Raw genomic sequence first — 24,278 nt, 5'->3', positions numbered from 1 at the left:
CTATAAGGAAAAAGGGGGCTGAGTGTAACTTGACTTCTGCATAAAATAAGTAAATTTACAGATTTACTGAGCAGCACCAAAAGACTGAAAACATCTACCACCACCCTTCCACAGCCCACCAATCCAGTACTACTTTACTGTTCATTTACTTTACTGTTCATAACTACACAGCAGAATCTCTCCCAAAATTTACTCCAGATTCATCTGGCAGCCTACATAATTTAACTGCTGTAGTACAACCTCCTTCTCTGAGCATATTTGGATTTTTTTCCACTGGTGACCTGCTCTTCTGAGGGTGACTTGAAAAATGAGTCCCAATGATTGTCAATAAGAAAATCAGATATAATTTGAAGTAAAAGTGTGGATGGAATTAATCTTTTAGGGCACTGTCTTAAAAGGCATTGCCTTCTCTTCACCTAATCAGTTCAATGTATTGGTCAATTGCTTTATAAAAAATAAAGGCAGCATTTACATTTGACACTGTACCATAATTTAATGTTACATGTGTGAGTAGAAAGAAGCACATAGAAAGCATCACTCCCCTCCCCTTACCCCACCATGAGTGAAAGGAAAATAAGATATAATTCAGTTTCGCTTTATCAGTTTCTTGGTTTGTTTGTAATGTGTGACTAGGAACTGCTGTTTAAAACAAACTCTGTTTTGTATAAACACGCTAGCAAAACAAACCAGGGTAAATTGCTGGCTTGTTTAGTAAGTGAGTGGAGTTTCTTTTAAACAGTTCCTTGATTCACATCTATCAATAAAATGTGAAACCTCTAAAGTTAACTGGGATTCTATTTTATTCTTCCTTCTCTTCCTCCTCCTCCTCCTCCTCCTCTGGAAGGGAGCTAAATGAATGAACCTGAGATTTCTGTGTGATCTTTCTACTCATGCATAGAATGTTAAACTATGGCTGAGAGTTGTCTGAATGTTGCAAACTGACTTTTATAAACAAACATTTTAGTTACAATACTGTTTAAATGCAGATGAAATTGCCATGGAAGTAGAAGCACCACACTGGTCAAGAACCTAAATAAACTCCCTGAATCAGCAAACCACATTATTCCTGTCACCGACCCACTGTGAATCACTCAAACGAGTCATTTAATATCATGATTCTGTATGTGAGTGCTCCAGTGTCTCTAACAAAAAGTAAAAATACTTCAACTTCACAAAAACACTTTACCAGTGACTCTTGGAGGATCCAAACAAAAGATAAGTCCTGATGATATCAGAAATGAGTTTTGGCCATGCATGGTTGGTCAACAAGCTATACAGGTCAGGCTGAGGTTAGACGTCTCAGAGCATCATTCTGATTGCTTGGTCCTGGAGTAGGCAGAATGGACCCTAGATGTGGACCTATAGTCACTGGGGTGTAAATAGGACTCCCAGGCAGCAAAGGAAGGAAAGGGAGCTTTGTACCCAAAGTGAACTTTTTCTGTATTCTTTTCATGAACCCTGCAAGGCTCTGAATGTTAGTCAGGTGCTAGATCTGCCCAGGCTTAAGGTTAAGATGATGTTGCTTTAAATCTCTGAACATCTAAAGTCAGAATCCCGAGGCTCAGAAGAAAATAAGTAACAGCTTACTCTTGTTAGTGGATACTGCATTTTCTTCCTCCAGTCCATCCGCCTTGGTCCAGGCCTTGGTGGTAGAGAAAAACTGCTGGACCTGATCCCCTTCCCCACAACCATTCCTTCTCCTTTTGTGTCGTGTCTTTTTAGATTGTAAGCCTGAGGGCAGGGAACCGTCTAACTACAAGTTTGTATGTACAGCGCTGTGTAAATTTACAGCGCTTTATAAATAAAGGATGATGATGATGATGATGATGATGATGATGATGATGATGATGATGATGATGATAATAATAATGCTCAGTTCTCTCACCAGTTTTACAGCTTGCCTGTTGTAACCAAAGAGTTCATACTATACAACTTGGCTAATACTGTTTTAAGCATATTCCACTCAGATTTAAAGAAGTCTACAAAATTCCATCTAGTTAGCCAAATGGAAAACATTCTTTGTTTATAGAGAAAACAAAAACCTTGCTTATGCCTCCTCTCCATCATTATGAATAAGTTAGCTGTACTTTTCCACATCAAGATCCAAGTTCAAACTAAATCTTAATGTAGTTTAGACACTGCTACCTGTGTCATATGAATGGAAACAGAAAGTATATATAAACAAGGCCAGAAATTAAGAGAAGCAAAATTCTGGACAGTATCAATATTTCCTCTCTTTCTTTTCTTTTTGTTTTTACAGTTTTGCAATTTGTATTTATATATTTACATAATAATGTTTAATCAAATTAATATGTATTTTGGCTACTGTGGAGGATGGTTGTTTCTACCAATCAAAAGGCTAGACAAGAGTTCAAGTAGTCAAGTGTTTTCAATCCACAGATCCATTATTTTAGTTATAACTGTAGATAACTTATCTATAGAACAACTAAATAATCATTCTAAATCTTCTTCACCCATTTGGAGCCTTTCTATGACTGCCCAATTTAAATATCTGAAGGGATGTCATATTGAGGGGGGAGCAAGCTTGTTTTCTGCTGCTCCAGAGAACAGGACCTGGAACAATGGATGCAAGTTATGGCAACAGAGATTCCACCTCAACATTAGGAGCAACTTCATGACGGTCAGGGGTGTTTGACAGTGGAGCACACTCCCTCAATGGAGAGTGGTGGAGTCTCCTTCCTTGGAGGTCTTTAAACAGAGGCTGGATGGCCATCTGTCGTGTATGCTTTGATTGAGAGTTCCTGCATGGCATGGGGGTTGGACTGGATGGCCCTTATAGACTCTTCCATCTCTATGATTCTAGGATTCTATGATTTGACCATATGTGTTTTCACATAATTTAGTCTCTGAAAAAAGACTATGCACAAAACAATAAAGTCATTTAACAAACAGCAGCATCATTATACACACACACACACACTGCGAGCATCATTATACATCATGAATTCAGATCTCTTGCCAGAATCTGCTGCAACTCTTGTTAAACAGAAATTTTTAACTTTTATGTCCACAGGTAATGATTTTATTCTAATATAATGCTATACAGACATTTTTACTCTCTTAATACTTAGGTAAGAAAACCCTTTACAGAAATTATATATTAACCTGTAATTAAAAAAAAAGAAAAGAAAATAAGAAAGCAAAGTAAATGGGCAAGCTCTCCAAACTTTGCATTCTCCAAATACTTCCAGGTTTCTGCACATAACAGTCGAATACATTTGAAGGGCACCAGGTTGGGGGAGGCTCCAATAAATCACCAAAAGAATAAATTATTGAATTTTATTTTAAAAAATGGTACTCACGGCAGATCTTCTAATTTGGAGGCTTCATGCCGTGGATCGAGCAGATCATAACCACACTCATTGTAAATTTCTAAATAGGAAATATGGATTGTGTATACCTTGCTGCTATCCTGAATTGGAAGAAAAATAAAAAGACTAATTCAGTCATTGCCGCAATACCTAGGATTAGGATCTCTTGCTACATGTTATATTTCCTGTCTTTTTGCTGCTGAAACACAGTTTTAGTTGAATGCATTACTGACAGTCACTGTGGTGTAGTGCTTTGAGTGTTGGACTACAACTCTGAAGACTACAGTTCAAATCCCTGCTCAGCCACAGAAATATACTGATTGACCTTGGTCAAGTCACACTCTCTTAGGCCCAGAAAAGGCAAAGGCAAAGTCCCTCTGAACAAATCTTGTCAAGAAACCCCCATGATAGGTTTCCCTTAGGATTCCCATAAGTCAGAAACAACATGAAGGCACATAACATTATTGTATTTTGGCAGTGTACTTCTCTACCTCCCATCCCACCACCTACCTCACTTGCTTGAATAGCTGGCCACCTGCTACCCGCCCCAATGCCAGGGCTGCTGGTGGGGGTGGGCAAGTGAAGCAGTGAGAGGGGATGGAAGGGGTGTGGGCTGCCTCTCCTTCTCTGCTGCCTTGGCTGTCTCCTTGGCCGAGAGAGCCAAAACAGTGGAGACGGCAGAATGGGTGCACACTCACCCCTACTGCTCTAGTGACCTGGCTCCCTGGGTCAGAGGGTCATGCGCTTGCTCTGCATTCTCTGATGCCTTAGTACCCTCAGCAAAAAGAGCCACAGTAGCAGAGAAGAAGGGACAGGCAATGACAGCAACACCACACCCCTTCCCTGGCAGTGGGAGGAGGACCTGACCAAGTGTCACCTCTCTGGTAAGGCGTCACCCAATGTGGTCTGCACCCTGTGCATATCCCTAGTGATACCACTGGTTTGGAGTCTTTCATCTAGGAGAAAACACTAGTGATTTAACCTAGGAACCACATGAGGAACAGTATCCCTTCTTGCTTTAGGTATGAGTATATTAGTGATATCAGCCATAATTCCTCCAGCCTCCACATATATCTCAGCAATATTATTGAATGCCCTGAGGGGTAAATAAAATAATTTGTAAAAATGTAATAGAATGTAGATATATATTTGTTTATGGAAATATTATAAAAAATTAAATAAAAAAAGCAATACTATTGAATGACTAGAAACCATGATGCTTCTCATTACAGAAAGAACCAAAAATAGAGATAGGTCACTTGACCAGAAACAGATATGTTTATATGGATAGCAGTCCACCTTTATGGCCACATTTCCATAGTCCATATTTTAAGATTATCTGGATAACATACTCAAAATAAATTAGCTTTGTTGTTAAACTGTGTAAAATTTTATTTTAGAAAGTATGAGACTATAATGTAAACTTTAATACACAGCTTAAAATATTTTAAAATCCTTTCCAGAAGTATAAAAAGAAAAGAAGAAGAAGAGGAAGAGGAAAAAGAAGATGTGTGGAATATAATAGAACAGTACTGGAACAGTGTAATGTAAACAAAAGAAAGCAAAGGGGGGAAGATAAAGAAATAGGATATGGGTTAGGAAGGGAAAGGGGAGGAAAAAAGGGGTAGTGGAATGGGAGGGACGGGGGGAGGGAGAAGGGGAGGGAAGGATAGATCTGTAAAAGGTGTAAGCGAATATATATATGTTCATGGAATATAATAAAAAAATAAATTAAAAAATTAAAAAATATATATCACAGTCCTATTTCATTTAGAAAGTCTTTAGACATGTTATTTTCTCCAACTATTTTCAGTGGAAAACATCTTAAGTTCTTCTACTTTTTCAGACAAAATCCATTACATACTGTCAGCTATCCCCTACAACAGCAAGTGGGAAAGTGCAGCATCCGAGTACCATTTTTGAGGCCCCCTACATTTGAAAAAAAATTAAAAACATATTCTGATTTTTAACCCCATTCAAATGCCTCCCATACTAGAGAAGTTGGGAAAATGTTGTTTGAGAACCCTGGGCTCCTTTAGGCCTAAGGGAGATACAATATTTGTTTAACCAACAAGTGAACAGCAATGGGAAAGGGATATTTGAAAAATAAAAGCGATCCAAGGATAGGAGATAAAGCAGGAGATGTGTGTGGCTCTGCAGTTTGCCAGTGTTACCACTCTCCAACACAGCAGTTGCCAGCCCTGCTCTACAAGATCATGTTCTATTCAGGAATACCAGAAAGTAGTATAATCCAACTATTTTCTACAGAATGGATTCTTTCCATCTCACAAGACAAATCCAAACAACATAAAATTCACAGTAATAATCTGTGAAGTTTGGATCTTGAGGGAAAATAAATTTGCTTCCTTCACAAGATGAGACCATCAGGAAAGACTTATCATTATGCTTCTGATGGCTTTGAGATCCAACCTAGATGTAATGACAGGAGAGCAATAGTTTTTTGTGGGTTTTTCAGGCTATGTGGCCATGTTCTAGCAGAGTTTCTTTCTGACATTTCGCCAGCATCTGTGGCTGGCATCTTCAGAGAATTTTCTCTGAAGATGCCAGCCCACAGATGCTGGCGAAACGTCAGAAAGAAACTCTGCTAGAACATGGCCACATAGCCCAAAAAACCCACAAAAAACTATGGATGCCGGCCATGAAAGCCTTCGACTTTACACAGGAGAGCAATACTTGGATCTGCTGTAACGTTTTAAAATACAATATGCAATTTCTCCGCTCAGTCCAACTCCAACATATCAAAGTAGGATTATGAGATAAGGAAAGGACTTTTAGATAACGTTTGTCCAATCTTATTCTCCTCCTTGCTCTGATCTCTTTGTTCCATGAGGTAAAACAATGAACTACACTAATGAGACTACAACCGATCAGAATTTTAACAGTAAAACAGCCCACAAATTACACCTGTTTCCATACTTAAGATGGCAAATCACTGAACTATCACACACACAAACGCTTATAACACCAGCCTGATCAGCTACACCCATCTTGCAGACTGTATTTCAAGACAGTGTGTCCACAGCTGTGCATATGTAGCCTCTCACTTCACCTGCAGGGAAAGATTTAGGTTTGTGCCAAACACCAAACCCTGCATCTTTCTCAGGGACTTGAAGCTCTTTCTTCTAATTCCTCTTCGAGAGAACTCAACTGGCTGTTAGGCTTCTGTTCTGACTGTGGTATGTCTGTTTTGTCATCTGAAAATGAACTGGGAGGGGGGGCTGATAACGCTCTTGCAACCTGCATGAACAAAAAGGGTATTAAAATGCCTGCCAGCAGCATAGACTGAGACTGGAGCTACCTAAACACAGGGTCCAAAGGGGCTGCTCTGGTTGCTTTAAGTCTATATTCAAGCTCTTTAGTTATCCTGATCAGTTGATTGACATAAAGACTACTATATCAGATTGGAAGGGGAGATTTTGGTCCCCAAAGTCAGCATCTGGTGACAGTGTCAAAACCATAACTGATGATCCCAAGTAGAACTCTGATTCTTCTGAATCACCTTTGAAGTCCAAAGAGACTCCTGTATAGTCTGCATTGAAACATGTAGTGCATCTTGACGATGCTGTCCTGCTAGTGCAGTGATGTGCAGGAAAGTTCTTTGTGTTGGTGATATACCATAAATGGAGCACTGGGAAGCCTGTGCAAGTATGGACAAACAGGTACTGAGGCAGTCTTGGTAGAAAGAATCAAAGTAATTGAAACCAGCAGTATCTGTGACCTTATAGTAGTAGTAGGTGATTGAGGCTCTGAAGGTGAAGGATGCTGACAAGATACAGTAATGAAAGAACACTGTGGAAGTCTGAGAGGTGATGAATTCCTCTCAGATATAGAATGCGCAGAAGGCAGTAATACTCAGAGACATCAATACGAACAATAGTAATCCCATCAGTTTGTCTTCCCATTAAGTGAGGCAATCCCATTAAGGTAGTGAAAAGTATTCCTAAAAAGGATGATACTTTCAAAATGCCTGAGGCGGTTCCTATCAAACCTCTTGTCTATGTCCCCTGGAAGCTTTGGAACCAGGAAAAGAAGGGAAATAATGGAGAGTGAGAGGGCACAAAGACTATTGTGCTACTACTGAAGGCGATCTGGACCAAGGGAAATCCAATATACCAGGCTGGTCTCATACATGATCCAAAGTGGTGACGACATATGGCCTCACTTTCTGACACCGTGCCAAGAATCTGATTTTCCTTACAATCCTGATCAGACAAAGTCAGGATTTCTGTAATATTTTCTCACACCAAAAAAAACAAACTTTCAAATGAAGTTCCAATCAGGAGAGGCCCGAACATGGTATGAAATATTTGGCACAACCAGAATGTCTGACAGTTCTGAAAGAAGATCAGTTGTCTGAGTAACAGAAACTGGTGGTTGGAACATTGGGACTTCAGCCTGAGAAGTCTGAATCTTCTTCTTAGGATGCAAAGGCTCTGGGTCCCTGTTCTTATTTTTCTTCTTAGCTTTTTAAAGCATAGTCTTGATATCCTTGCTGTGAGTTCTCAGAAACAAACCTTTCTCAGAATCATACAATGGGGTACAGAAAACCATTGGAGAAACAGCCACATGCAATATCAGTCTTTGGGGATCTGCGGTATCTGTTGTCTCCATTAACTGTTCTATAGGTTCATGAAGTCCCAGCAGACTGGAAGAGGGCAAACATTGTTCCTAGTTTAAAAAAGGGGGAAAAGAGGATCCCAACAATTATCATCCAATTAGTCTGACATCAATACCAGGAAAGATTCTAGACCAGATCATTAAACAGAGAGTCTGTGAACATTTAGAAGGGAATGCCATAATCACAAAAAGTCAACATGGGTTTCTCAAAAACAAGACATGCTAGACTAATATGATCTCTTTTTCGGATAAAATTACCAGCTCGGTAGATGAAGGGCACAATATGCTATATACATAGCACACCTTGATTTCAGTAAAGCCTTTGACAAAGTCCCCCATGATATTCTTGCAAACAAACTAGCAAAATGTAGGCTAGACAATGCAACTGTTAGGTGGATTTGTAATTGGTTGACTGGCCAAATTCAAAGGGTGCTCAGCAATGGTTCCCCTTCATCTTGGAGAGATGTGACCAGTGGGGTGCCACAGGGTTCTGTCCTGGGCCCAGTGCTATTCAACATCTTTATCAATGACTTGGATGAAAGAATAGAGGGCACAATTTTTTGTGGGGTTCTCGGGCTATGTGGCCATGTTATAGAAGAGTTTGTTCCTGATGTTTCGCTAGCATCTGTGGCATCTTCAGATGCCAGGAATAAACTCTTCCAGAAAACGGCCACATAGCCCAAAAACCCCACAAAAAAACTATGGATTCCGGCTGTGAAAGTCTTCAACTTCATAACAGAGGGCATGCTTATCAAATTTTCAGATGACACCAAATTAGGAGGAGTAGCTAATACCCTAGAGGAGAAAATCAAAATTCAAAATGACCTTAATAGATTAAAAAGCTCATCCAAAACTAACAAAATGAATTTCAGCAGGGAGAAATGTAAGGTACTGCACTTAGGCAGAAAAAATGAAATGCACAGATTTAGGATGGGGGAACCTGGCTTGATATCAGTACATGTGTAAGGGATCTAGGAGTCCTAGTAGATCACAAGTTGAACATGAGTCAATAGTGTGATTCGGCAGCCTAAAAGGACAATGCGATTCTAGGCTGCATTAATAGAAGTATAGTGTCCCGATTAAGGGAAGTGATAGTGCCACTCTATTCTGCCTTGGTCAGGCCTCACCTGGAACACTACATCCAGTTCTGGGCTCCACAATTTGAAAAGGATGTTGAAAAGCTGGAGTATGTCCAGGGAAGAGTGACAAAAGTTATGAAGGATCTGGAAACCATGCCCTATCAGGAGAGACTTAGGGAGCTGGGTGTGTTTTGCTTGGAGAAGAGATGGTTAAGAGCCCTGTTTGTATGATAGCCCTGTTCAAGTACTTGAAGCGGTTTCATATTGAAGATGGATCAAGCTTGTTTTCTATTGTTCCAGAGAACAGAATCTGGAACAATGAATACAAGTTACAGAATAAGAAATTCCACCTCAACATTAGGAGGAACTTCCTGACAGTAAGTGCTGTTGAGCAATTTGTTTGGTGCAGCCAAATCCAAAGAAGAATCAGATAAAGAATAGGAAAAGAAAGAATTAAAGGGGAAAAAGAGGAGCAAAATCTCTACGATGCTGTTAACATGAGGGAGGGGCATACTAAGGAGAATGGGTGGAAAGCACTGAGAACAGGTGTGGTAATGAAGAAGTGGGTCTCCCACCAAAAGGACAGTTTTTGATGTTTCCAAATTTATAGCTGTGTTGGCACAGAATGACCTATATACGTATGTGAGTCACACAGACCACAAAGAAGAATAAATTGATATTTCAACATAAAAACAAAAGTTCATTTTCTTTTGAATATAATATGTTGGCAAAATTCCAAGATTCTTTCATTTCCTGTTGCAGAAATGTGTTGAATAGTCACCACTCTCAGGCTATCACTTCCTCCTCCTCAACACAAATATTTATCTCATTACAAATTTAACAATTCAAAAATAGTTAAATACAATTTCTATTAAATTTTATTCAAGGCCAGGTAGTACAATTCTTCATTTGCTTTACCTTTTACTGAGGGAAGTATAACACAAACTTGAAACCTGTGCTCAGCCTTTTATTAAGGAATACGGTATATTATTAATACTAAGTACATGGATATTGAAACAGGGCCACTGCAGATGTACCTTTAACCATGGTTAGGAGATCACAAGCAAATTACATAACTGCATGTGTAAATCTATAGCCTTATATAAATAAACCATAATAATAATAACAACAACAACATGCTCCCCATGACCATCACATCTCTTACCAAGACTTATTTCCTCCTTCCTTCTTCAACTGAATATTGCTTTTGTCCCTGCTGTCTTTAACCATGGTTAAGATTAACTAGACTTTCCAACTATCAAGGATTTTCAATCAGTTTTGAATCCTGGTTCTATATTCTAATTAAGCAGGAGCCCTGCTTAGCCTTAACTAAGAAAAGAACTTATTGTGAAAGGTAGAGCCAGCCTGGTGTGGTGGTTTGAGTGCTGAACTGTTACTCTGGAGACCAGGGTTTCAATGCTTGCTTAGCCATGGAAATACACTGGGTAACCTTGGGCAAGTTGCACTCTCAGCCCAAAGGAAGACAAAGGCAAACCCTTGCAGAATAAATCTTGCCAAGAAAACCCTGGGATAAGTTTGTCTTATGGTCACCATGAGTTGGAAATGTCTTGAATGCACAAGATAACTAATTGTGAAGGATGGAATATAAGTATAGAAGAGCCATACTGGATCAGACCAAAAGCCTGTTTAGTCCAGCGTTTTGTTCATTATCTTGTGATAATGAATTTCACTGTAACTATGCATTGTGAGATGTTTAGGAAGGATGCAAGAAATTCAATTCATGACCTGTATGTAAACGGATCTTGTAGCATGTTTGAGACTAACTGAAAGAAAGAAACTGGTAGCATAAGCTCCTCATAGGCTCAAGTCTATGAAAGTTTATGCTACTAGCTTCTTTCTTGCTATAAGATCCCTTTGCATTCTGATATTCCAGACTAATATGGCTACATCTATGTCTTTGAATCCCATGACCTGTTCATATTTTAAGAATGCACAGAAATAAAAATGCATCCTATCCCTGTGACAACCACTGTATTCATGGATCCATCAGTGTTCTACAACCCCATGATGAGCCCATATCCAGATGTTACCTTGTTTTCCTTTTTTTAAAAACAACACCATAATTCCTTGGATAAAACCCTGTAGTAAATATACAAGTATTTACTCTTAGTAATTTCACAACTGCTTCACTGTGTTTCCCATTCTATAAATATGCCATCTATGAAAGCAGAAATAATAATGGAAGTGGGATATGGGTAGTGATTGCAGCATGACTTTACACACTCCACTTCTGAAAGGCTTGCTGGGACTTTAACAGAGATTTCACAGTCACTCTTTATTTTCTGACTGTTCAATCACTTTAAATAGGTTGTGCAACTCCTTCATCGTTCTAACCACCTCTTTTGGAATCAGGCCTAACAACCTCATCTGTACTGTTTCCAATAATGCTGATATAGCAGTTCTCCCACAGATTTATCCAAATTTTCCATGTAATTCAAAGTTTACCATTTTTTCCTTTGGTCAGTATGTGTGTTATACCAGCAATCTGAATGGCACAGACTATGCTTAAATTTGATAAGAGAACACTTAAAATAATGTTTGAAGTGTATTTCCTATCATTTTTTCCCTTTAAGTAACCAATGAGAAAATATAGCTGTTTAAACAAACCTATGTAAATATGGGGAAAAGTTCCAAACAGTTTATCTAATCTTAATGATTTGTAATATGGACACCGTGATGGATTGATATGTAGATTAACAAATTTATTAGAGCATAAGATTTCATAGAACCAGTTCATGTTACCAAACTTCATTCTTTGGAATACTTAATTCAGAGAGCACAATTCTTTCCTGAACTATATTATTAAACAACAAGTGAGTGGTTTTTGTTTACAAAATAGGAGCATGAAAAATGGCCTGTACCTTTTGCAGCTGATGGAAAATATAAGATAATGTCCGTGGAATAATACCGCGATCACTGTAGCGTTCTGCTCCCCCAGTGATAGTAAAAGTCTTACCACTGCCTGTCTGTCCATATGCAAATATAGTGCCATTATAGCCAGATAGAGCACTGAAAGAGAAGAAATGCATTCCTTGTTTATTTATCTTGTTTTCATTTTATTTATATTATCTAATATTCTGAAATCTCCAAGCAATTCACATGTTAGACATAGATATAATCTATATTTTAATAATTTATTTATTTAAAGAATAATAAATAGTTAAATAACTTAAAACACTCCAACAATCAGTACAAGAGAGTAGTGAATAATAATAATAATAATAATTTGTTTTATTTATATACCGCTATTCCAAAGATCATAGTGATGAACAGCAAGTAAGCTAATTAGCAAGTAAGAATAGTTGTCAATGAAGGAATACCTAAACAGATACCTTTTCAGCAGCACTTTGCAGATAAACACTGTGTTATGAAAAGCTAAGTAGAGACAATAGGGAACAAGACCAGACAAAGAAAGAAAGGGATAAAAAGGAAGATGAAATTACTCACAGACAAAGAGAAGAAAAGACACAAAGAAAAGGCCAGGGAGAGAAGGATAAACAAGAAGCTAAGGTGATAATTACTGACAATCAGGGGAATAATAAAACAGAAGGAGTTACCCCAGAAGGGTTAGAGTAGTATGCTGAGAAGTTTGTAAGAAATAAGGACGCTTAAGGAAGTTAGGAAAAGAAAATGGGATTTAAAATTATCTCATGGAATGTAAAGGGAATAAGCCACGAAAGAAAAAGAAATCACGTAATGCATTTTTAGAGAAAAATAATTTTGATGTGCTTTGTTTTCAGGAAACTAAGATAAGGGATGGAGATGTAAAATACCTGAGAAATAATAAATTGGGATCCTTATTTTGTGCAACAGTAAATAAAAGAAAAAGGTGTTGCAATTTTTGTGAATAAAAAATATGAAGCAAAATTGTTAAATAAGGATAAAAATGGTAGATTTATCTGTGTGGAGATTTCGATAGAGAATGTTAAATATGTGATATTAAATATCTATGGACTGTTAGAAAAGAAAGATTTTTTTTATTAAAACTTAGCAGAAAATATAAGAGAGGTGGATAATGACAATTTAATCCTGACAGGGGACTTTAATGGTGTTATAGACCCACAAAAGGATAGAAGATCTCCGGAAAAAATGATAAAAAATACCAGGGAAGATTACCAAAAAGTTTTTTTGATTTAAAAAGGGGAATTTAATTTAATAGATGTTTGGTCACAGTGTTATGGAGATAAAAAAGGATATACATTTTACTCGGATGTGCACCAATCTTTTTCGAGATTAGACATGTTCTTGATGACAAAACAGCTGTCTACTAAAATTTTAAAAAATGGAAATATGGCCGAGAACGATCTCGGATCACAATATGATAGAGCTAGAAATGAATTTGATCAGGTATAAAAATATAGGATGGAGATTAAATGAAGGTATATTAGAAGATGAAAGCTTTGTAAATAGAGTAAAGAAAGAATTAATAATGTACTTTAAAGGGAATAGTGGAAAGGAGACTAAAATGAAAGTAGTTTGGGATGAAGCAAGGCTTTTGTAAGAGGATTATTTATACAAAGAACAACGGAAATAAAAAGAAAAGAGAGACAGAAGAAAAAAATTAGAAATTAGCTTAAAATCAAAGAACAAGAACTGCAAAGATCAAAAGGATATAAGAAAATAATTAACGAAATAAAACTCTTAAAAGAACAAGTGGGGAGAAAAATAACAGAAGAAATAGCTATAAAACTAAAAAAAATAAAGCAAAATCAATTTGCAAATAAAATTAGCAGATGGATGGCTAATAGACTGAAGAAAGAAAGAGAGAAAAAGATGATAACAAAGATTAATCAAAATAATACAATTATAACAGAACAAGGAAAAATCAAAAATACATTTGTTACGTACTTTAAAAATTTATTTGAGGAAAATAATGGACAGTTAACATCGGAAAAACATTTAATAGAAATAATTAATAAACATAATGAAATAAAATTACATCAGGAACAAAAAAAAATGCTAAATGCGGCTATAACATCAGAAGAGTTGAGGAACGCAATAAGGAATATAAAAAATGGGAAATCTCCAGGAGAAGATGGTTTGACAACAAAATATTATAAGACCTTTGAGACAGAACTGCAAGATCCCATGAGACAAACATATAATTTAATTCAAGAAGAAGGGAAACCAGAATCTTGGGGAAAAACCATAATTTCATTAATACCAAAGGAAGGTAAAGATGATCAATTAGTAAGTAATTATAGACCTATAGCTTTAATGAATAATGACTATTAGAAACATAATTAACATACTGGACTATTATAATACACATAATGAAGAAAAAAGCTGCACTAATGTTTGTCGACGCTGAAAAAGCGTTTGACAGTATTAGCTGGAAATTTTTGTTTAATATCTTAGAGGCAATGGATGTGGGGGGAAACGTTGTCACAAATGTAAAGGAAATATATAAGAATCAAACCGCACATCTGAAAATTAATGGAGAATTAACAGAAGAATTTGGTATAAAAAAAGGGACAAGGCAAGGTTGCCCGCTATCCTCATTATTGTTCATTTTGGTGCTGGAATTTTTGCTGAATAAGATTAGGAAAAATCAAAAGATAAGAGGAATTAAAATAAAGGGAACGGAGGTAAAAGTTCAAGCCTATGCTGATGATGTGGTGGTGATCTTGGAAAACCCAATAAATAATATCGAACATGTGATGTATGAATTAAAATGGTATGGAAAGTTATCAGGATTTAAAATCAATAAGGGAAAATCTATGATAATAACCAAAAACCAAAACAGAAAGAAAAAAGAAATACTGAAACAAAAAACAGGATGTGAAGTGACAAATAAAGTAAAATACTTAGGAATATGGATTTCAAATAATAGCATGAATCTTTTTGACAACAATTATAAAATAATTTGGAAAACATTAAAAAGGAACTATATAGATGGTCTAACTTAAACCTATCCATCCTTGGCAAAATATATGCAATAAAAATGAGCGTACTACCAAAAATCCTATTCCTCTTTACCAACTTGCCAGTTAGTATAATTTATAAGATTTTAGATCAATGGAATAAAGAATTTAGAAGCTTTATTTGGAAAGGAGGTAAGGTGAGAATTAGGTGGAATAATATAAAGGAAAAGAAAGAAAACAGAGGATGTGGTATGCCAGATATAAGAATTTACAGATGGGCTTGCAACAAGCTCTGGATACAAGATTGGATTAAGCTGGAGGAAAAAGATACATTAAATTTGGAAGGAGCTGACCTCCGTTTTGGGTGGCACGCGTACCTTTGATACAATAAAGCTAAGGTGCACAAAGACTTTTATAATAATCCAATACGAAGCGCGCTAATAGAAACACGGAATGTAATTAAAACAAAGTTCTATTATAAAATACCAGGATGGGTATCAACTCAAGAAGCATTCGCTAATAGATGGGATCAAAAAGAATACTGGTTGAAATACAGAGATATAATTAAGAAAAATGAAAAACAAGAGATAATTATGAAATCTAAGGAGGAATTAGTCAAAGAAAAAAAAGAAATTAATTGGTATAGTTACTATCAAATGAGATGCAGATTTAAAGAAGATATAAAAGCAACAGGGATTGAATTAAATTTATCAGAACTAGACAAGTTAATAATGAAAGAGAAAGAAAAGAAAATATCAAAATTCTACAATTTGTTTAGAGATAGAGAATTGGAAAAAGAACCAATAAAACAATATATGATAGACTGGGCAAAAGATTTTGGGCATGATATACCGCTGAGCACATGGGGAAAAGCTTGGAAAAGAACAAACTCTTTTACTAAAAGTCAAGATCTAAAGGAAAACTTTTTAAAGATTAGTAACAGATGGTACTATACACCTGCCAGACTGAAAAAGATGCTCAAAACTGAATCAGATAGTTGCTGGAAGTGTCAAAAAGAAAAAGGAACAATGATCCACATGTGGTGGAAGTGTGAAAAGGTAAAGGAATTTTGGGATGAGATACATAAAATAATACAGCAAATATTTGGCATTAAATATATAAAAAAGAATTATATTTACTAAATATGACTTACTATCTAAAGGTAGAGGATGAGAGAAGATTATGGAGAATTTTTTAATATATGATAACACTTGCTAGAGTGATTATAGCTAAAAATTGGAAACTAAAGGAAAAATTGCAAGTAGATGAATGGTTATGGAAATTGAATGAAATTAGACAGATATGCTCTCATGTGTATTAGAAGATAAAAAGAAGGATAATATTGAAAAAGAATGGAGACAAATTGCAATATTCCTGGGAAAAAGATGTTGTATAGACAAAAGCTGGTTCACCAAGGATATATAAAATAAGAAGAGGAAATGGTGTGGACCAGAAATAGAAATATATATAGGAAAAAGAACAAGGTTATGGATAAATTTGAGATAGAAATTGGAGAATACATGTGGTTATACAACTGTATAAGAAGGAAAAATGTTCTAGTTTTAAGTTTTCTTTTTGTAGATTTTGGGGTTGTATGTGGAATTATTTGCAAGAAGCAAATTTAAAAAAAGAATATGAAGAAACTCAAAGAAACAGTATGAAGACAGGAAGTAAAGAAAATGAAGAACAACGTGATATAAGTATACGGATTAAATTTTTGTATTTATTAAGTGTTATGTATTGAAAATTAATAAAGATTATTATACATCATAATACACAGATTATGGAATCTCCAGCCATATGTTCCCAAACCAAGGACATCTTCTACTAAAATCCATTGTGGTTCTCCAGAGGTCTCAGCAGATGATGTTATCAGTCTGCAACTGGCTCTGAGGACTATAGTTGGATACTTCTCCACTCCACTCTCCAGCAGCAACAAAATAGCTTTTGGGGGCAGCTATCAAAGCAACATTGAATGAGGGGCATTAGTTATTGTGGAGGGAGAAGGAAATATTAACCTCCACAATGACCCCACCTTCCCAAAAAAATACATAAGCAAACGTAAGGTGTAATTATATCTATATATGTCACTAACAGCGTGCTAGCCAATGTCTATCCTGTATTCCTTGCCTCTTATTGCAGTTTGATCTGTCCCTCACCTTGCACTGTGTTTGAGTTGGCTTCTGACTACTCTTGCCAGGTTGCTGCTTGGTTTTGACTGGTTTTCGATCCTGGGTTACTATCTGACTCTAGTTCTGGATCGTATGCACCCAATTTTTCTACTCACTGATAGGATGTTTTGAGTCTGAAATGTGTTTTACCTTCTGACTTTATTTCTGGCTTTACTTTCCCTTCCCTACTTTGTTCGGCTTGTCGTCTGCAACCTTCTCTGTATTGACCATTAAGATCTTGCTATGGGACCTACTTATCAGAGAAACAAGACACTGAATATGAATGACAGCTTTATGTACAAATCTGTAAACATATGGTTTGCAAAAATGTGGTCTAGATATCTGTTCCCATAAGCCTATTCTCTTCCTACCACCACATCATTGGCAATATTTCCGTATGATAAAGTACTCAAGAAAAAAGTACTGTATTTTTAATAAGATTTTCTAGTCTTCAAGTAGAAATTGTACTGGATCTTTTCAGCTCAAAAACCTAATGTACGTTTTGTAAAAAGAAAAAGTTGTATGCACACTCTGTTTATGAGAATTGTTATAAATAAGTCAAGCTTTAAAAACAAAAACCTTTCCTAGGAGGATAAGGCCATGTGTAGGTCAGCTGCTAGTCTGGTGCCATGAGAGAAGCAAAGGGCCTTCAACTCATTTATCTGGAAGCTTAGGCATTTGCCAGATGGCTCAGTATAATCTACAATAGCAAAATGTCAAAGAAAAGCACACAATAATTTTCCAAAGAAACAAAGCATCTGCTTACAACTAAATATCACTACTGCTGGAAGTATTTGTTTTCTGCAGTTATTAAGCAAATATTCCACCTTAGTTTGGAAAAGAAGCCATTGCTTTTTCAACTGTTATAACATATGATTAAAATGAAATAGTATTGCATTTTTGGACACAGTGGTATTATACTAAAATGCTTTCTACCCCTCTCTACATGTATGTTTTGAGTTTTTGAATGGTCAACACCTCAAATTTGGCACTGTAGTTGCATTTTTATTTAAATACAAATATCATTAAAAATGTTTTCCCAAAGATCAAACACTGGTATATAATACAATCAAAGTAAATACTTTAAAATGAAAAAATAGTAATAGCTAATTTACAGTCCAAAACCATATTAAAGTACCTGACACATTAAAACAAGTTAAAACCATGTACAGTATATACTCAAGTACAAGTCAGTCTCATGTATACAATGACTGTAGGTTTGGGGCCCAAAATAAAGGCATTTGCTATGACCTGTGAATACGTAGAGCATAAAATTAGGAGCATGTAAGAAAGGGTGTAAAGGAAATTTTAAATATTGTATAAGAAACTTTATAAGTTGCCTCTTTCTCATCTAGGGTGACCACTACAGATCAGGCTGCTGAAGGAGGGAAGGGGGTTGAGAGAGCAGATTGTTGAAAAGCAACCCAGCAAACTCCTCCCAGTTTGAGGCATTCAAAGGTGGGTTCTAGGGTCTTTTCTGTAGCCTCTGCACACCTCAAGCTGTGAAAAGTTTCCTGGGTTCCTTTTCAACAACCCACTTCCTTGACCCTCCCCAGTAGCATGGGCTCCCCAGAGGTCCCTGAAAAACCATCAAGAGCAATTAAAGATCGCCTTCCCTGGAGGTCATTAAACAGAGGCTTGATGGCCATCTGTCGGGGATGCTTTGACTGAGAGTTCCTGCATGGCAGGTGTTAGACTGGATGGCCCTTGTGGTCTCTTCCAACTCTACAATTCTATGATTCTATGGTTACTCCAGATCAGATCACTGGGATGGGGGGCTGAGAGAGTGGATTGTCAAAAAGCAACCCAGAATACTTGTCCTGAACTTGGAGAAGGAAGGAAGGAAGGAAGGAAGGAAGGAAGGAAGGAAGGTGTCAAGACTGCCAAAAAGGCCCTAGAGCCTTGAGACAAAGCTCTGTTGCATGCCAGGGGCCAGCTGCATAAAAAGCTGATGCAAAAGAAGGGCTACAGCAGAAACCCAACTGAACTCCCTCCTCTCCTTAGCCTGACATATGCACACACATGTTAACACACACACACACACACATGGATCCAAACAGGGCAGGTGCATGCAAATGAGCCTGCCCACCTGCCTGTGGGAAACTAACTATAGTGAACAGGGATGTGGCTTCTCTAGACCTGGCGGTGTGGCTATAGCTGCAGGAGTGAGCAGACATGTCCATATGTCTGCATACAAAACAGCCACTTGCAGATGTCTCTTTCACTTCAGCTCTTTAGGCAGCCAGCCTCTGGCATGTAACAGGGATTCATCCCAGGGCTTCAGGGCCTTTAACAGTTAACAACAACAACAACAACAACAACAGCAATTAGATGATAAAAAGCATTCCTCTTCACTGACACTACCTGAGCATTCAGAACTAGGGATGAGGCCAGGAATACTCTGACGGTTCAGACCTGCTGTCACAAGAAAGTGTAACCCTTTTCAAAACAGGCTGCATTTCTCTTCTTGCCTATATAAAACTTAATTTTGTCTAGATTAAGCTTCACGTTATTCCATTCCAAAACTGCCCATACACACCAATATAGAACTTCCATTACTTCCCCTAGATATAACCACAGGAGTAATAGAAGTAGATTTCATCTGAATGTTATTGCTACTAGAGTGCTATAAAAATATAAATTAATTCAAAATACGATTTGCTCAAAATAATTTTCACCACATATACCCCTATAACAAATGACTCCAGAAAGGTCAACCCATAGTTACAAGCCCCAAACCAGAATTTCTCTTTAGACAGAGATGACTTTTCTGGCCCAAGAGTGAAAGCTGCCTTCATTCTGAACATTCTGATCACTTCCTTAATCAATTAATAGAAAATATGTTATTGGACAATGAGATTAAAGGACTGAAAACAAGCAAATTATAAGGTAGTATCCAAGTAGGACTTGTAAATCCTGTCAATATATAAAAGGAAAGTAAAATCTGACACCTGTGAGAGGTAAGAATTCTCCAGTATAAACTGAACAATATAATCAAATAATTGTTTTCAGGCTGGAAGAAAGAAAATATATTATGTCTTCTTGCGTGTTCGAATGTATGTCTGATCAAAATTTAAACATCAAGTCCATTAAGGAAAGAGTAAAGGAAGTAGCTAGAATAGTGAAGTCAGAGAAGAGGAACCAAGCAACCAGCTCCACTTTTCTTTGTGCCATTTGATGGCTTTACCTAGCTGGATGCTCTATACAGAAAAAGAGATATAGAATCCTTTTTTAAAAAAAAACAACCAACAACAACAACTGTACAGAAGGCATATTTTCAGACACTTGTTGTCATCAAAACAATTAGAGATCATAACATTTGGGGGAGGGAAGATAAGCTTTAGCCTAGTTCCAGGATATTCAACTAACATCTTTCTCTGTGTTCCAACCGAAACACACCAAAGATCCATAGTGAAATAAGTGAACCTACTGGAAGTAAAGTGTAACAGATTTGCAGTGTTACAATTTTTTATGTTAAGAAAGTTGCACATATGTGCCAAACTAGACTGCTGATAGAGATACTGATATGCCTACTATTTATGTTTTTCTAGTATTCTAGAAAAGAATGAATCTTTAGTAATACATACCTAATTCACTAATATACAGTGCACAGAAAACCTCACAGTAAAAACATTATGTTCTCAGCAGGATTATACACAATATATTGTAAGTTCACAACAGGTTCTCTCTTTTTTTAAAAAAGATGTATAAAAATAAGCCTTCAAAGGTCTCCAAAGTTAGCTTACAGCATTAAAATAATAATTATATTATTAGAAGCAGAATAGGAGCATGAAAACTTGTTATGAAAACAAAGTCACAAGGAAGCAAGAATTAAAACAGATCAAAGGCTTGGTAGAATATGACCTTAACCAGCTACTAAACGTCATTAATAAGGGAGACAACTGAAACTCTAATAGGAAGAAGTTTATGAGTGTTATTTTTTTTTAAAGGATGCTATATTTTCCATTACCTACAAAGTCCAAAAACCCAAGTGTGGGATCTTGAAACAGTAAACCCTGGGACAGGATCCAGTATAATTTAAATGCAGATTAAAAACAGAAAAACAGAAGTAAATTATTTTTTATTCCATCATTAATTAGCACTACTTTAAGCTTTACCTCAATAGTAATTTATTTTGTGCTAAAAATAAACCCTTCTCTGCTTAATGAAACAAGCAAGATATTACACTCCTTCCCTAGATTATTTTCCTTCCAACACTGCATTTTCATTCCACACATTATGGAAGCTTTTGAGAGCTATGAAGAACTTGGCATTATGTTGGAAAACTCAACTGTAAGATACTGTTAATTGGGGGGAAAATAATGTTTCCAGACAAATGTGTTCCAAGAGGACTTCCCTTTGTAAATAATATATAATTTAACATTTTTCTCATCTGAATGACTTATAGGTTTATTTAATTAAGATAAACAAAATATCTCAATATTGTATCTTTTTGTGTTTATGCCAAATTCATGGCATAAAACCTATTCAGTGATACTGTTCATTTCATAAATATGGCTAGTTCTTTACTTGTATCAAGCAACACTAATTTTTGCAATGCAAGTGAATACTGGCTACATCAATTTCTATAGTGACAATTAAAATTGGCCTAAAAATAACTAATTATTTTAAGCAGCTTCAACTATGCAAAATGCAATGGGGAAGGGTTTTTTGTTTTTTGGTTTGTTGTTTTTTGGTTTTTTTGTAAAATGTGCTCTTTCATACTATAATATAGAAGCACCTTAATGGTTAGGAAATCTGCTTTTTGTGTCAAAATATATCTTAAAGGACACTATACTTTTAAGGAGCAGTTTGATGAAAACAAGTCCTTGACACAAATTCAAATATGTGGCTTCACATCCTTTTAAGGAGATACTTTAATCACTAGTGTTCTGACACTTCATTTTTAGCAAGATTTTAAAAGGAGAAAGGAAAGTGAAGTCAAAACATGCTATAAATATAAATAAAAACCCTATCATTATGTCAAAGTGACATTCCAAAAGGGCATGATTTTCTTCCTCCACCATCCTGCAAATAGATTCTACAGACCTCTGCATCAAGCCACCTACGCTAATAAGAATAAGGATGTGATGTATGTTTGCCTATTATAGAGTTCATTCCTTCACCCAAAGGATATAAAAAAGATCAAGAATGGGCATTCCTTCTGGTATATCACTGTTTCTCAGTCACTGGGCTGGTGCCTGGTACTAGCCTAAGACTGATTCCTAATTATCTCCAAGAATTGGGGTAGGTTTTATTTTGCTCTAGCAGCTTCAGGTGTATAATATTCTAAATCTGGTTTCTGTTATATTCCTACAGGTAGTTACCAAGGTGAAATGCAATCCTTCTACAGAAAACTGCACATGCATCCACCTCCACAGAGAGAGGCTATCTTCCTGATATACAGTGGGCCCTTGTTATCCACTGGAGTTTGGTCCCAGAACCCCCCGTGGATACCAAAACCGTAGATGCTCAAATCCTATTAAATACAATGGCATAGTAAAATGGTGTCCCTTATATAAAATGGTAAAATCAAGGTTTGCATTTTGGAATTTATACAATTTTAAAAATATTTTCAAACTGTGGCTACTTGAATATGTGGATAAAAAAATCTGTGAATACAGAAGGCTGACTGTACTAGTTAAATCATGAAGCAAGTAGTTTGGAAGCTCATACATGTTTAATCAAACCAAGGGTTTTCTTGTCCAGAATGAGATGACCACAAGCCAAGACATGAGTGTAACTGGAAGAAGCATCCGTGATAACTGCACCCTGCTAACCTACAAGCCAGCAAAGTAACTGCAATACCAAGCTGCATTGCTGGCTGAGAACTAATCTGGTAAAGAGTTAATGTAATCAGTTGGGAACAGCATTACAGAAGATCAACACAGAAGCCCTCTGTCAATGAAGTACTGTTGATGTTAGAAAATTTTGGTGAGGTCTGGAATCCTGGGGGAAGCAATGGTTGAAGCTGGCCAAAAGGTCTAGGGCTAGGCTTTTGATTCCCTGCATGGACTACCTGACACCAATTTCACTACCAATTTCAGTACCAATAGATTTGTTGTTGTTGTTGTTAACTGCCCTTGAGTAGGCCCCAATTCATGGTGACCATGGTCTCATGGATGAGATTTCTCCCCTATCCTGTACTGCTCCACTTGTGCTTATTGTCCAATAAGTCCAAATTGTTATTTAATTTGGATGGTTTTGGTTCTAGATGTGATTACATGGAACCAGGAAAAATGCTCCAAGATGTATAATGCCATATTACTATAATGTGAGATTTTGACTTAGAATAAGACTTTCTTGTACATATCTCTCTGTTAATTCCTACTGCTACTTAAACATTTGAGCGTGCAGATTGTTATTTCCCCAGGCAGAGGGAAGGGAAAACTCTGAACTGAGTTTCATTTTAGTGTTTCTCGTTACTCCATTTCCCAGAAAGGAAAAGTGGGGAAGGGATGAAAGAAAGCCCCAGAAGTTATCACCTTCTACCTGATGGCATGGAATTACCCCCTCAAAGGGACGGGATGGTGGGAGGACAAGGGCAGGAATTAGCTTCCCCAGTCTTCCGTGAGAGATTGGGGCAGGGAGACATTTAGTACACTGTCCTCCTCAAATTTTCTATGAAATGATATGTAGAGGCATATTGCCTCTCATACTGGTGGATGTACATATGCATCATGACCAGTAGCCACTGGTAACCACACCCTTCACACCTCTGCCAATGTTTTGTATAGGCAACCTGGAGTGTCTTATCAAACCAGCTTTATGTAAACAGACATATTGGTGGGGGTCAGAGAGAGTGAGTGAGAGAGAGAGAGAGAGAGAGAGAGAGAGAGAGATAATCAGAAATGAGATCAGTGATAGTGCAGTGTCCACCAGTATACTGGTAGAATCTACAATAGAATTCCACTCGAGTCTAAAAATACTCCTTCTACCATTCACTTTACTATTACCATTTCATCCTGTCATGCACAATGTGGATGAGTGAAACAGAAGGAAGGGCAGTAGGGAATTTAGTGGCTGCAGCACAAATACTGGAGAATTCTACTTTCATAGATGCCCTTCTCAGTCCTAATCTTCTTCTGATTTCTTGACTGCAATATCCATTCTGGTCGATATTTGATCCAAGGTATGGGAACTCTTTAACTATTTCAGTGTTCTCATTATCTT

General features: G+C 36.8%; 1 protein-coding gene across 3 annotated transcripts in view; it reads right to left on the bottom strand.

Annotated features, from left to right (window-relative positions):
* KIF6 (kinesin family member 6) overlaps positions 1-24,278 on the bottom strand; it is a 239,282-nt gene that overhangs the window by 199,000 nt on the left and 16,004 nt on the right. For all 3 annotated transcript variants that reach the window (XM_042444496.1, XM_042444501.1, XM_042444492.1), the window contains exons 4-5: positions 11,932-12,079; positions 3,324-3,433 (exon numbers count right to left, since the gene is read on the bottom strand). In XM_042444496.1, coding sequence (XP_042300430.1) covers positions 3,324-3,433; positions 11,932-12,079 — 258 coding nt within the window. The remainder of the gene's footprint in view (positions 1-3,323; positions 3,434-11,931; positions 12,080-24,278) is intronic.

This window comes from Sceloporus undulatus, chromosome 1 (assembly GCF_019175285.1).
Source record: "Sceloporus undulatus isolate JIND9_A2432 ecotype Alabama chromosome 1, SceUnd_v1.1, whole genome shotgun sequence".
Taxonomy (NCBI): domain Eukaryota; kingdom Metazoa; phylum Chordata; class Lepidosauria; order Squamata; family Phrynosomatidae; genus Sceloporus; species Sceloporus undulatus.
Note: the sequence above shows the minus strand (reverse complement) of the source record. Positions and strands in the feature narration are given on the sequence as shown.